Raw genomic sequence first — 15839 nt, 5'->3', positions numbered from 1 at the left:
ATTGTGGCACGGCCTTTTCAGCTCCTTGTAGAAAAACTTACTGTTTGGGTTGTGCTCTGCCTGTGAAGACAATGCTAAAGAGTGCTTGTCTTCTCTGTTACAGCCTGTTTGGGTGATCATGGCATGGTCAGATGGTCTCATGGAAGTCAAAGGCCTAATCTGTCAAAGAGCTCAGAGAATACAAAAAGACAAACACTGCTTTTAGGAAATTTCCCTAAGAGGTGTAAAATGTAAGAGAAAGGAGACAAATAGCAATTTTATTTCAGCATGAGCACCTTTCAAACAAAGTTCTCTATCTTTTTCATTGTCAGTTCAATGACAATTGAACTGTTCAACCTTAGAAATGAAGCCCTAGGCTTCAGGAAGGCAATAGTGTCTTCTCCTGATTTCAGGGAAGTTTCAGAGTTTGCCTAGGATCCCACCTTCAGACTGCAAGAGTAGACCTATTCTTTGTTTAAGAACTTTAGGATAGATTAACCAGATGAAGAATATTCTGAGGCAGTGGCAAAATGATAGTATATTTGATCATTCAATTTTTAACTTGTTTAGGTTTCATAGTAATATAATACTGCTGCTACATAGTACTATATAACACTAAATGTAGGCTACAGCATATAACAGGCACTTAAAGGCAAAAGTAAGTAATGCAATGGAAATCATGAAGACAGGAAATTGAGATCAACATCCAGCACAATTAATCAAAAAGATAATATGAGCAATGCATATTTTTTGAATTTCTTACTGCAAAACACATTTTCAAAACTTCCAGATCTGCCCTTATTAAACTTCAGAGTTAGGAACTGCCAACACAGAAACATTAAGAAGTTAACCTCTTGTACTGAAAATGACATTTAGAGAATTGAGGTACCTCAGTTGGACGTAGGCATTTTAGAGATCTGTCTTGGCTGTCAAGAGACAAAATTAATTTCTTATTTTAGAAAAAAGTGTGGAAGTCCACAAAAACTGTAATTCTAATAACTATTTTCAGATAGATCTACCATGAAAATAGCTAAGTGCAATATATATCCTCCTTCATACTGTTCTGAAGGTCCTGAAATACTTTCCTCTTCTTGCCCCTCTTTTCTTTCCCCCTTTTCTTTTAAAAATAAATTCCAGTACATTCATCAACTCTGCAGTATGCAAATTAATACAGTTTGTCCCTCAGAAGAACACAAAAAATTTGAGTAAGCAGATGTATATCTGTTCTCCTTATCTTACAACATTATGTTGACTACAAACACTTCCATCCCAAGACTCCACTGACATTATTTGGATAAGCTGTGAATGCCTTTCTCACAAGGACACAACAGGACAGGCGGACACAGAAATCAAGAACACCTAACAGAACCTGACGAAAATACAGTTTAAAAATAGCACTTCTTACCTGCTTATTCATAAGTATGTAGATAATGGGATTGCAAACTGTACTGCTTTTTGCTAAGATGGAAGGTATGATGCTTGCAACAGGAGTCACCACACCTGGCTTACCAAATGTTGCAAGTAGTGCTATAACTCCATAGGGAATCCAACATGCAAGATAACAGATAACTGTAGTGATCACCATGAACAGTACGTGGTATTCTCTTTTGCGAGCAGTGTTCTTGTGGATTTTTCCAACCTAGCAAAAGACAAAAATAAAGATGGGATTGGAGAAACTGTGTAGTTGTTTTTATTGCTTTAATAACCTTTTTGGTCTTAGATCAGAAATGACAATCAACACCGTATTTCCAGAAGCCAAACAAACTCAAACCCCAAAGTGAACAAATGCAACATGAAGACATAAAAGAAGCCTTTCGGAAGAGACTTAATGAGATTATAAGTGGTTGGATTCACTCTTTACAGACTACTTTTTCCAGGTGGCTCACTACTTTGATAAAATGTCTTCCTTCCTGATAATTATCAAAACCAGATTTTTGTGCACTTAGGAAAAGCATGCTAGATACTGATTTAATTCTGTTACTGTGTTATTTGGGGGAAATGGAGAAGAACTGGATAAACAAGAAGCACAGATTCAAATTACAATTTTCAGTGCAATGGTATGCTAGCTCATCTTGCTATCATGAATTTACCAACAGTTACATTCTAGTTATAGCTGAGCAAACCCAGCTCAGCTAAGGAAGAATTTAAAGCCCTCCGTCTGTACTTCAAAATATACCTTCCTTTGATCTGTTCTGAGCTAAATCATCACGTCCATTTTGAGTCTAGATCTTCAATTCAGATGTTAAACATTATAACAGCTCATATCACTGAGTGCACAGGTAATACCCGAAGCCTGTGGAAGCCAGCAGCAAATTTGTTGAGGTACAGATCAGGCATGGGTGCTTAGCCTCAGGTTATTGAAATCATAAAGTTCTTAGAAAATATTTGGAAACGTCAACTCCAGAATAGTGAGGCTGATCTTCCTAAGAATCTTTGTAGCCAACAGAGAAAAAAAAACCTCTGCAAGGAGGTAAATTTTTGTTCCAGTTGCTCTCCAGTGGCTCAGATAGGGCCTCAGCACACTGGTCTTCCGAAGTTATGGTTAATTCCATAACTTCCTTCCAGAGTGTGTTTAGTAAACCCAGATGTGCCAGCAGGATTTCAGGAAGCATTCAAATGTTTAAAATAAATCAACTGGTTCTTGCACTCAGCCAAATAAAATTTATGTCCACTTTAAAGTCTCTGCCCCCAAGTGCAGTGTTTGAGAATAAACTGCACCTGAGGGAAGGGCAAATGAAACTATAATAAGCAAAAGGGCAGCTCCCTGTAATGTTATGTATCCAAACTTTATCTAATAACAGCAACAAAAATTAAAAGGGGAAGAAGCCACAAATTACCTGAGTCAAATTGTCGTATGTTGCCAGGTGCACAACTTGTATAAATTCGTGCAGTGTGAAAATTCAAAGCTTTACCTACCTCTCTGCTGTGTGGGCATTCTTTTATAACATACATGTTTATGTATTGGACAGTAAATCTAAAACATACATAGTAATTAACTATGTAAGCATATATGGAAGGCAAAGCAATATGGTGACATTCTTTCCACTTAATTATGTTCTTTTGGAGTGATTGATTCTACCTGGGATTTTGGTAGAAAAGTTTCCATGGGAATTAAACAAAACACACACTAACTTAGTCTGCCAAGAATTACCAAGCATTTTTTTCTGTATAGTCTTCAATTGATTTTCTGAGGAAAAAAAATAAAAATCAATTGCAAAATAAAATATGTCTATTCTGAGAACACTGGGAACAATTCTTCTGTTTGAAATAACAAAACTTGTATCTCATAATTGCTTTGGCTTGACAAGGGAATTAATAATAGATAATGGTCCAATCTTGTATTGCTTATTTAAGCTTGTGTGTGTGTGTGTGTGTGTGTGTGTGTGTGTGTGTGACTAATAGAGACCTTCTCTGAAGAATTTAGGGATCCCATGTTAGCTGCAGCTAATATAGCTATGCTACAGTCATTAACTCAGAAATATAAAGCCCCAGCTAGCTACAGCATCCACAATTAAAGATCTTCAATAAGGGTAGAGGCATCAATCAACACATTAGTGTTTACAAGAGTTTACCATCTGCACAGATAAGCTACAGATTAGAAATAAGGGGAGAAGAGATGTGTAAATGGAAAGTGATCGTGTTGAGATTCATTATGCATCCTTCTAGTTTCACATCTTTGTTTCCTTAAGAAAGGAAGCCTACACTGTCACTATGTCTCTGTTACTATGCTAACTCTGACTGTCTGTTGGTTCCAGTATCTTCCTTATAAATTTGACTGTGCTTTTGAAACTGGCAAAGTGGACAGAGGTCTTTGACGCTAATTTCTTCACATGTCACTAGAGAATAAGGATCCTTATTAATGTGCTCATCGAGAGGAAAAATGTAATGTGAAATGAACTCAGATACCAGAGAATCCACTCTAATTTGGGTTTTATTTTTTGTTTTTATTTTTATTTTTTTTCCTCTCATCTTCCTGTTCTGATAATTAAAAAGGAGAAAACTGATCACAGCTGTTCCTGAAACAAGGCATACGTATGTCCTCAGTATCTATTAAAGATGACCTTCTGCTGCAGTTTTCTATAATGGAGTTTAAACACTCATTTGCCAAGAGACAAATCTATTGGAAAGCAAATTTTGTTAGCTGTCATGTCCAAAAAGTCTTTCAAATCCATTTTAAACCAGTGTATCAAATCATGATTTTTATGTACTTCTTACTATAATTGTATAATATGATTTACTTGTAGTCTAAATCCTGGGAATGAGCAAGTTTCATCTCCAGGGTTTTTTGAGAGTATGATTATTTTCAAAAGTACATTTCCATTCTCACTGTTGCAGAGAAGAGATTAAAAGCATGGAACTGCAGGAAGAAAGACAAGCAATGGACCAGGAGTAATGATCATAATGTATTCCCTTCCTTAGTGGCTCTTGATCCCAGATGACCAGGCTGTCTCAGCTTTTCAGAGGGGGCAAGTATGGTAAGTATGGCCCTTGTGGTCAACCAAAAAACGTACTTAATGCTTCTCAATTTTTATTTGATGCTCCAAACTTCTATAGCTATTAACTGCATTTTTTGATTCATTCATCTACTTCCTCGGTGTCAGTAAAATTATTTTTTCATGGTGTACTGGCCAACAGACTCAGCTTAGTTTTATTCCATATTGCCTTGGCTTTGTGTTTACACCTGAGACTCAAAGTTCAGTGCTCTGTGTTTGGTACTAAAGCAGGTGGCCAATGTTCAGTTCAAAGACAGAACAGACCATTGTTTTGTCCCTCTCCTCAGTAGTAGCTTATGAAAGGAGCCTATTGGGATGGTGGTTCACCATCACAACTGCAGACAGTTGTGACAGCAGTAAGAGCACTGTAACTGGAGTGATGGAGAAAGATCCAACAGCAAGGTCAGATTTGGAGCTGAAACCTGAGATGCCACTGCTGGCCATAGAATGGCAGTTACTCACTTAGCTATGGGAGAATGAGTAGCATGAATGTTACTGTTTTCATACAAGACACCCCAAGATGGAGAAGACATGCTAAAGGTTTTCTTAGCTTGATGCTTAGGACATGTGAGTGCTGGAGTTGTGCCTGCAAAACTGGAACGAAAACGTGGGAGAAGAGTCACATTGCTCAGTGTCTTTGAGCACACTGCTGGATTGTTGCATGACCACCCTTCCCCTGGCTTTAAACCTCACTTTGGGAAACAGTTGAGTGTGTGATAATGTTTCCTATTCTGCTATGGCCTGACTGCAGCCCCCTTTACCCATTCCCCTGCACGGTTCAGAGGGAGAAAGTAGAAGAACCAGGAGTGAAGCTGACCTTGGAAAGAAGGTGGGAAGAGGGAAGATGTTTTTAATTTTGCTTTTAATTACCCTAACCTACTCTGTTATTAATTGGCAATATATTAACTGCTTCTCTAAGTCAATTTGTTTTTTTTTTTGCCTGTAATGGTAATTGGTGAGTGACCCCCTGTCATTGACACAAGAGTTTTCTTTGTCTTATTCTCTGCCCCCCGTCCTGCTGAGAAGGAGCACTGAGTGCCTGGGCGAGCACCTGGTGGTCAGCCAAAGTCAACCCACCACAATGTGAAATCTCCCTGCTTCATTCTGAAATACGTTGCCTTGTTCTGAAACAAGGCAAGAGAAGCTGTGGGATTTCAAGAAGTTTTAGATTACTCTGTAGAAGCGCCCCCAGAGTTCTGCTTTTCAAAGTATGTACTATATTTATCTACACAGTTATGGATTCATTGTCTTTGCAGCTTTGCAGCCTACCTTTAGAAGGTGTTATCTTTAAAAGCTCTCTGTTTAAAGGTGCTGGAATGCCCCAAGCAAAGTACATCTGCAGAAAAATTACATTTTTGTAGATGAAAAAGCAGTAGGTAATTTAGCATCAAAATGATTTCGTTTCTTATCTTGAAAGTATTGCACAATTTAACACAGTTGCTACATTGTATTTTCAATAGTTGAATGGAAGTGCCTCCCAGAAACGCTTGGTGTCTGCGCAGCCAGGTGATAGGAAACCATTAAACTGTGATAATAAAAAATATTCGAATAATGGACTAGATAGCTGAATTTGTAAAGTCTGATTTAAATGCGAAGATAGAGTGTACATAATATATTTTAAAAATACACAAAAAATCTAAACTATATTTTGAAATGATGCAAAAAATATTAGGCCATTGGGTTCAGAAGGATTATTTACTGAGGCTGGCTGTGAACCACACGCCTTTGTTGTAAATTCAGGCCTTTTTCCTGGGACAAGGGCCATCTCCTGCAAATCTGAGAGACCTGCTCTTTTATAGGGAAGGCATCAAATTTAAGGAAAAGAAGATTTGGGGGAAGGTGGGAGGTTATTTTTTAATAAAAAAATAATAATAATAATAATGGTGTGTCTTCCCTAATTTCACCCTGGGAAGTAGCAGAATTGAGGGTGGCTTGTTTTTCAGAAATTAGCCTGAGGTAGTGACAGGTAAGCTTGTCTAATCTTAAGAATTGAGCAGAAGACTGGCACAATTAGCTCTCATTTTGCCCCGTAGGCAATCTGTAGCTTGCAAGTATACTCAGTGCACTCCTCCACCCTCCTTTTCCACTCAATCTGGCATGCAAGACACCATAGTTATGACTGCAGGAGTTTTCTGAGCAGACACATTAGATGTGATATGCCAGAGAGCACGGGGGAAGCCACAGGGGCATGCAGTGAGGAGGAAGGTAACAGCAGAAAAGTGTTCAAAGGGGGCCTGAGTGACACATTACTTGATTGACCTCAAAAGCTGAATCCTCTCCTCTGCCATCTGATGAGATGTAGCAGATGTATTACTCACCAAGTGATGGGCTGCAGTGCTAGTTCATGTATGGGAAAAGAAGGAACTGGCAGCTTTGTGCAGAGTATGGAAAATTTCAGTGGCACCTGTCCAAGACTTCAGGGATTTTCAGCCACTAAAAAATGGATCTTACAGTAGAAAATGGAAGGAGTTACTAACAAGGGATGCTAGCAACTTTTGCTGTAACTGGAATGTTTGTTAAGGTGGTTTTTTAAGAAAAGAACCCCAAGTATCTATGGCATGAACTCTGCCAGGAACACCAGGGAACAGTCTCAGACACTTTGTAGGCAATTGTATAGGTCTAGAGAAGATTGGCTGACCTTACAGGGGAAAAAAAAAATAAAAGCAAGAATAGGCCTGACCTTTTCCTTGCAGAAGACTAATCAGGACCTTCCCTGTGCATTAATGGTATTAATGTTACAGTTCAATAGCAACGGAAGGAATAGTACAGCTATTGGTAAACCCCTTTCAGCGCCATGTGGATCTAGCCATGAATGATGGGACCAAAGGAGTACTGGTAGAACTTCATCTGTTCAGAAGAGGCCAAGTGATGAGTGATGGGAGTACACAGAGGCTGTGTTGCTGCATCCCAAAGACAACTGCAAAGTCCAAAATGCCAGAGGTATATACCCATGTCATCCCTGAGAGGCACTAACATGTACAACTCTCATCATCCATGGGCAAGCTGAGTTTAGTTTTATTTTATACATAAAATAAAGAAGCTGGGCTAGTATTAGCTATTATGAAGGGGGAGAATCATGATTGTTTTCATGATTTCACCTGTGCTTTTTTGTTTGTTTGTTTGTTTTTGTTTTTACATTTACCCTAGTCTCTCTCTCTCAATTGATGTAGTTATGTTCTTTTCTCTAATAAAGCCATTATTATACACTTTAACAGTTCACTGTTAATTAGTTAACATCTTGAAAGGTGATGAATATATGGTGCTCCATTCACCTAACTGGATGGAGAGACTGTATGGGAAAAATCTGACTTCCAGACCCACTTCAAGGGAGGAAATTGCATATCACTGCATCTTGTCCATGGTTGTGCAGTCATTTTGTCCTTCAACATCTGTTTATTAAGGTAGAAGATAATAGCAATCACATACTCCTTGAACCTCAGTAGTCGATTTTGTGATCATCCTTTGCAACTCTAAAGAAGCAATATGGAAACAGTGTACAGAATGCTTTGTTTATTTATCATTGCTGATGCATTTTTCCTGCAGTTGCCTTTGCACATTTTACATTCAAAGAGCTGTGTTTTCTTCTCTCTTCCAAAGCTGCACAGTAAAGAGAAGGCTCTATATGAGCAGCAGTGTTTGCTGCCAACCTTCTTAAGTGTCAGTTATGCATGCTTGTTTTGACATGATCAAATATTCAACAGCACTACCAAAACCAGAGATAAATGAAATATTCATAATCATCTGAGGGAAATCTGCCAATCTTTGAGCATTTCATTTGCTACAGTTTCTTAAAATGAACAGAAGGGAACTAGACTTTTTAATGCAAAAGACACAATAGATGAAAAAGCTGGAAAATGATCATTCTCCTTCCTTTACAGACCAGGCAAATATATATAAGGCAGTCTTCTCTGTTTCTAACATAAGGAAATTAAAAATGCTCTCAATTTATTGGTTTGAGTAACCCTTCAAGAACTCCAGGAGCGTCTCATACTAAGCAGCAACTCAAATGTCAGCAATGATGAGCTTTTTCCCCTGCCATCCTTATGGATTCTATCCTGAAAACAAGGGGGAAAAAATCTAAATCTGCAGAAAATGGAAGCTTCAAGTAATCTGCTTCTCAATGTGGGCTACTCCAGAACTGATGCTTCATGGATTGATACTAAGATGAAGTGCTTTGATTGCTATTTAAGGGACACAGCCACAGGACAGTGGGTCTTACGACCTTAAAAACAAATGCCTTTTTTATTAACATCTAGGTGCTAACAGCATTTAGTACAAAAAAGGACTGAACACTGAATATATGTACAGACCCTGTGGAAACAGGGACTAAACAGAAACATCTGCTTCAGGTCATCTTACTGTCCACTGAGCTTTGATTCTACAAAGCATTTATACTTGCATCGGACTAAAGTGGCTAAAGTGAGGCTTAAACAAGCATCTGAGCATTCACTCAGCTGGGGCCACATAATGAGTTAATAAAAACAAACACAGAAGGAGGAAGCCATAAGAGCACACAAGGGACTTTATAGTTAATTATTTGAATGCCACTGTCAAGTTTAGTAACTGAAGTCCACAAGAAGGACATTTTATCAGCTGAAGTCTGGCTTCATTGGGAATTTTTGTTATTGAAATGAGAGTCGTCATCTTAACGCCTCAAGATGAAGTGAAGATATGTTTTAAATACAAAACTTAGGTCTTCGTACACTGCCCTTGAAGCATGAAAGCTATTGCTGCTAATATCAGCTCTGTCATGGGCGTAAGAAACATTATAATCCTCTTCGTTTCAGGAATTCTTTCCCTGTGCTAGCTGAAGGGCTTTTAGCAACAATTTGACTAACAAAGTGAATGCATTCACATGCACACAAATAAGCAGCTCACGGTTTCACTTCCATCATAGATGGCTCATATTTTCTACTGATCTTCTTGCAGTGAATTTTCTAGCATCAGTATGCATGAGAAAATTAAAAGTGTATCATGCATGGCTATCATTTTGTTTTCGTAACAGTTCCATTTTAGACAGAGGGGTACATTAGATATTCAAATGCTCAGGACAGATGTCAGCAACTACCCATGGCAACTGGGGCAGCTGTTCCTTGTGAGGACAGTATAAGGCCAGAAGAAATTGTGTGCCAGTGATGTGCTGTGAGAGCCCACACCAAGCAACCTAGCCCTCAAAAGGTGCTGGCTCATGCATAGTAACTAATTCATTGAATGGTCCAAAGGCATCACGACAACAAGTAAAGTATTTTGGAGCATTACTATTAGCACTACCATTACACTCAATAAAGAAAAAAAAACCAAAAAACTCTTCTGAGGTGAATTAAAGATGAAGAACCAATAGCCCTGGCTGCTCATTTAAGCAAATACATTATTTATGGTGATAATTCACTTTTAAAACCTGTGACTTGTACCTTTATCCTTAAGTAATCGTGGCACTGCACAGAGCTGCTATTTCTGATATCTGACATTCCACAGCACTCATCTGTCTGAAACAAATTGAAGATGTGTGGAAAACAAAATATGTGGAAAATGAAAATGGAATGGGCAGAGAGGTGTGTTTTCTACCTGGAAGATATATTCACCTGATGCAAGAAACATCGGAGTTTATGTCCAAAGTTATTTAAAATGTAATTAATATTACATCAAAAAGATTATCAAAAGAGACTGTTCACTGTAAAATGTTGAGGTTGTTTGGGGTTTTATGTGTCTAGTATACCTTACCCTATTTATACAAAGTTTCTGGACAGTTTGGGGCACTGTAATAGATAGCAAGACATCCCCTTGGAGCAATCAATTTCAATTTGTCCAAACTGACAGCAGTCACAAAGAGTATTATTTTATTGCATTTGAATTCTTGTTTAAGTCCAATTCCAGTGAGCATGTTATAACCGGCCTTGGCTCACAGTCACTGACATCCCTATCACTGGGCTCAACACAAACATGTTGGCCTGAATTAGCTCAAAACCTCAATGTAACTGGCAGATGATAAAGGCTTAAAGGAACCTCAAAGCTTTAAAGGCAAGATACACTACTCAGCTTCCAGCATGCCATGCAGAGTGGATAAATCCCCCTTGCTCAAGAAAAACAACTATTTTGGCCTGGCAAACTGTTGAGTCAAAGGTGACTTTGCTGAGGAGCTCATGAAAGGTGCAATGGCCCCACCATTACAGGTTTAGAGTCACAAAGGATTCCAGGTTACCACATGATATAAGCAATGAATTGCTGTTGTCTACATAGGAAATGGCTGGCATCTAGAGGAGAATTGGCTTTGGTCATAGGTCAACAAAAATATTGTTTTGAAAGACTAGAACACTGATACAGCTAATGCTTTAGCTACAGCTACAAAGAAATCTAAAACAAAACAAAACACACAGACTTATAATTGACAAGAATAATAAATGCAAGAGCCGGAGCAAATGTCAGCTGAGATTGGAAATCCTATTTATCTGGAAACAAAATGCATTGAAACCTTTTCCTCACCCTTCAGGTATGTTTGCAATTTGGTTTATGAGCTGCCCCTTTTCATTGAAAAAGCCAGTGACTGTTTGAGTGTATGTAAGTATATAGATTTGTATATGTATATAAAGTTTACAAACTATAGTGTACTCATGATATAAATTCATATACATATATACTTATACACTGTGTGTTATAAGGTTGGAAAACATACTTATACCATAAGTATGACTCACTGTTCCATCCACCTTTTGAACAAAATCAACAACATTTTCTACCCTAAATATCAACACTTCCTCTCAATCTGGAGTGTGAATTTGAAAAAGAAGAAGTGTCAGGATAACATTTTCCCACAAAAATGGAGTATGGATATTCTCCCAGACCCATTTTTGCTTGAACACGTAAAGCTCTTAGTTGCAATTAATATTATTTTTCATGGAGACCAACACATGTGGGTGAGAACTTGTGCTTTCCTTTCCTTTGGGTTGAGAGCTGCTGCCCTTGTAGTGAAATTAGAGACTGAAATCACTCATGCATCAGCATTTCTTTGGTACATAACCAAAATTACCCCTGTGGAGAAACCAAATTTTGCAATATTTTACTGAGGAATCCCCTCCTAGTTCCCTGAAAATTTCCACTGACATATAAGATAAAGCAAGGCATCATTAAAGACATCTAGTTATGCCTTTCATATGGAGCTATTTATATTTAAATAAGCCTAATATGTGTACTTGTACCTGGCTGTCAAATTCTGTGGATTCTGCACAGTATATAAATTCAAAGTTGTTGAGAGCCTCTCCTCTTGCCGGCATCTTTAAAAATGCAGCATTTATTGTGGAACTGGTATGAAAGCATTCTCCTCCATACTTATGACAGACCTTTTTTGTGATCCTGCCTCTCTACTCTGTACTGGTAAGACTTCACCTGGAGTACTGCATCCAAATGTGGAGTCCTCAGTACAGGAGAGACATGGACAAGCTGGAGTGCATCCAGAGGAGGGACATAAAAATGATCCAAGGGATGGATCATTCTCTTAGCTGAGAGAGTTGGGAATGCTCAGCTTGGAGAAGAGAAGGCTCTGCGGAGACTTGATAGTGGCATTTCAGTATCTGAAGTGGAGGCTATAAGAAAGAACAGGACAGGCTCTTTAGCAGAGTCTGTTGTGATAGGACAAAGGGAAATGGTATCAGACTTAAAAGAGGAGAGATTTAGACTAAGGTGATGAGGCATTGGAACAGGTTGCCCATAGAGGTGGTGGTGGATGCCCAGTCCATGGAGACACTCAAAGTCAGGCTGGACAGGGCTTTGAGCAACCTGATCTAGCTGCAGTTGTCTCTGTTCATTGCAAAGGAGTTGGACTAAATGATCTGTAAGTGCCCCTTATGAACACATATGATTATGTACCCAGAATCACGTATCTGGTGTTAGATCTCTCTTGCACTCCCCCTGATATGCCAGCAAGGAGAAATTGGCTTATGAGTTATACCCAGCCTGGGTGCTTACAAGCGTTTACCTTTGCCCATAGAAAATGAAGATAAGTTCCTTTTCTATAGCTTGTATGTCACAGGCAATTCTTTATAAATTGTGTATCTCTATAAGACTTCCCATTAAGAAACCTATACTTAAGCTGTTGTGAAGTTTACTATTTGTTTTAGATTATCAAAAAGGCAAGATGTGCGTAAACAAATTATTACAAACTGAAACAAATTATTACAAATTTATGAGTTCATTCCTGTAAGGCAGTCTTTGACAGTGCAGAAATTTGTGCTTGTTGAAAACCATGATTAAACACAAAATAATCCAAGGTTAAACAAGACTAAAGCTCTTGCTAAATATTCTCTAATTCTCTCCCCAAGTCCTCTACCATTAGATGGGTGAGGAGGGCAGAATGTCTCCAGAACGTGGTGTGCATGCAGATATGTAATGGTCATTGCAGCCTATCAGGCAAGAACATGAACGTCAGGATGAGGAGGCATTTGCTTTTTAAAAAAGCCAGGGTTTCATGGTACATTATAAATACTTCACTACACCTAGTCAGCATATATGAGCTGATGATATATCCAGATATGGTAGAATCATAGGCAGAGAGATGAAACCAAACACACAATACAGTGAGAGCAGCGCAGTATTTGAAGGCTGACATATACCGAAAATACCCTAATATCTAAAAGGAGATGGGAGGCAAATGGATGAGGTTAGGCTTTTCTCAGTGGTGTGTAGCAATAGGACAAGGAGCAATGGCCTAAAACTTGAACAGGAAGTTCCATACAAACATGCAGAGAACTTCTTTATGCTAGGAGTTACAAAATACTGCAACAAGTTGCTCAGAGAGGTTGTGGAGTCTCCTTCTATGGAGATATTCACAGACCTGCCTGGATGTTTACTAGTGCAAACTACGGTAGGGAACCTGCTTTAGCAGAGGGGTCTTGTGGTCTCTTCCAAGCCCTCCATGAAGAAATTCCTACAAATAAACTAGTTATTTGTACCTGCCATGTTCAGAAACCATATCTCCAATGGCTACTCCAAATACTCAAAGTATATGAGGTACTTTGATTGTTTTTTTATACCTACCTAAAATAAATATATTTATTAATTAAATTAAAATATTTTTTTTATATCCAGACAAGATAATAAAAAGTTCTACTGCAGTGAGATATTTGTAAGACTGGTACAAAGATCTAACACTTTTTCAGTAGTAGAGTTTATACATGGGAAAAATATTCATGCCCATTCTTAACAGTTCTCCTTGAAATGGGCACCTCATAGGGACTCAAGAACTTGTTTTACATAACAACTAAAATCAATTAAACCAGGTTACCCATCAGAATGTAAATGAGTACAGTTCAATTTAACCAACTTTTGGCCAACCCATGTTGTCAGTTCTGACCTGAAACACTGATCTGCAAAGTGACTGAAGTCCTCGTGTAGTGAGAGCAAGAATAAAAATTATAAGGAAAATAAATTCTGTCTCCTGGTTTCTGTGCCAAAGAGGCTGGGAAAATTGCATTAATTCTTTGTGACGTATGTTACTTTATACTGAAGAGGCACTCCTGACTTAATATTTAGCTTCATTGTTTATATATTGTTTTTATTTGTGCCTAGAATGACTTTTTTTCACATGTACATTGTTGATAACATGGAAATTAATTAACTCTCCTCTGAAGGCAAGAGCCAGAGTTATCTCATCTTGTAGCACATAATGAAGTGGGCAGAAAAATACCTTTCTTTCCTCTCATGATATTTTTGTGTAACTATGTTGAACATGAGATTATACAGATATTAACCTATGAAAACCAGACAATTTTTTAAAATTCCCATAGCACGGAGCATTCATCTGAGAAGAGTATGTCTCCAGAATATTTGCAACTGACTTTGCAACTGGATCTCACTGTTCTTCACTGAAAAAGAATTCACCAAACTTGCTTTAAGGCAGGTCAGTGATTTCTATTGAGACACCAGCATCATTCAGGGAAAAAGTAGCAGTTTTAATAGCAGTAATAGCACTAGAGACCTGCTGGCATTTCTGTGGGAGAGTCACGCATTTGAACAAAGCTATGAGCTGTATTAAGTTCACCATTCTTAAATAAATTCTTGACATCTCTCTGCAGAAAGAGCACAGTACAGATAGCACTGGAGCACAGTTGTAAAGTACACTGGCAATGAGCTGTGGTGCTGATATGCAAAAGAGCTACATGACATGTCAAAACTGGAATTTGCAACTTTGTAAGAATTGATTAGCTGGCAAACTCTGTTTCAATAATGTCTCTGGCCTATAATTACATGGAAAGTAAAAAGCAGGAAAGATGGCAACAGCCACTTACATACTGGCTTTGATACCACTCATGCTTTTGAATCCTGACAGTTCCAAGTTCTCTGAGCTTGTGAATTAGTGTTATTATGACATAGAATCTCAGTAAGAAAAGAATAAAGTAACCACTTATAAATTAGCTGGTGTAACTCTCTGGGGAAATTTAGTTCTAAGTGGTTTTTCTTCATCTCAAATTTGTTTCCAATTTGTAGAAAGGGATGAAGGCGGCAGACATACTTCTATGTTGTTATCAGCCCTCTGCAGGTAGCACTTTGATAAGATTTCTAGAAGTAGCTCAGATCTGTGGGTTATATGGTTACAAGAAGAACAGCACAGCATTGGCAGCAACTAAAACCAGCCAACACAAATTCCAAATCTTGTATCCAAATCAAAAATTTTTTACCACATTGTAATGGTTCATTTGAGCTATCTGCCATGCATTCTCACCTAGCCTGAGGGAACTGACATAAAGGCACAGTAGCAGACTTCTGTGAATTAAAATCAGATGATGGCTTTTCTTCGGCATGTTTGAGTATTTCCATGTAGTGGTTAAAGCTCTGTAGGAGTGCAGTGGTGGTTCAGCAGACAGCAAATTGATCTTTTGTCAGTGAAACTACTGACTTTGAAACTAAGAATGTATCAGCTCAGAAGAAAAAAACACCAAATTTAGGGGTTAAAAATACAGTTCTGCTAGAGTTTGTCAGTTGGCAAACATGAACAATTAGCTGTACCAAAATGTACACATGAATTTGGATGGAATGTTATCAGCATAGGTAACTGAGCATGACGAGGAAGGAGAGAAAAGGAGACAAAAGGAGAATATGGGAAAGGACAGGAAAATGAGGGGTAGAGAAAGAGGGAAAGAAGGGAAAAAGGAGGGGAAAAAACTGATGAATCTTATCATCAAAGACTATGCTCATGGTAATGCCTGAATTTCTTTACACAGCAGAGCTTACTTAATAGCCTGGACAGAAGGGTCATCAGCATTCCACAGTTCTTAAAAACCTCAACTTCTTTATAGTACCCGTTTTAGCTTAATGACCCTGTTTTTCCTCTTCTATTTCATACCAGTATTTCTTTACATGTGCAACTATGACACAAGC

General features: G+C 38.3%; 1 protein-coding gene across 1 annotated transcript in view; it reads right to left on the bottom strand.

The window, feature by feature from the left end:
- LOC125688141 (pinopsin-like) overlaps nucleotides 1-15839 on the bottom strand; it is a 79396-nt gene that overhangs the window by 22473 nt on the left and 41084 nt on the right. The window contains exon 4 of the mRNA XM_048933788.1: nucleotides 1385-1618. Coding sequence (XP_048789745.1) covers nucleotides 1385-1618 — 234 coding nt within the window. The remainder of the gene's footprint in view (nucleotides 1-1384; nucleotides 1619-15839) is intronic.

The sequence above is a fragment of the Lagopus muta genome, chromosome 1 (assembly GCF_023343835.1).
Source record: "Lagopus muta isolate bLagMut1 chromosome 1, bLagMut1 primary, whole genome shotgun sequence".
Taxonomy (NCBI): domain Eukaryota; kingdom Metazoa; phylum Chordata; class Aves; order Galliformes; family Phasianidae; genus Lagopus; species Lagopus muta.
The sequence above is the reverse complement of the archived record's forward strand: the minus strand, read 5'-3'. Positions and strand labels throughout refer to the sequence as shown.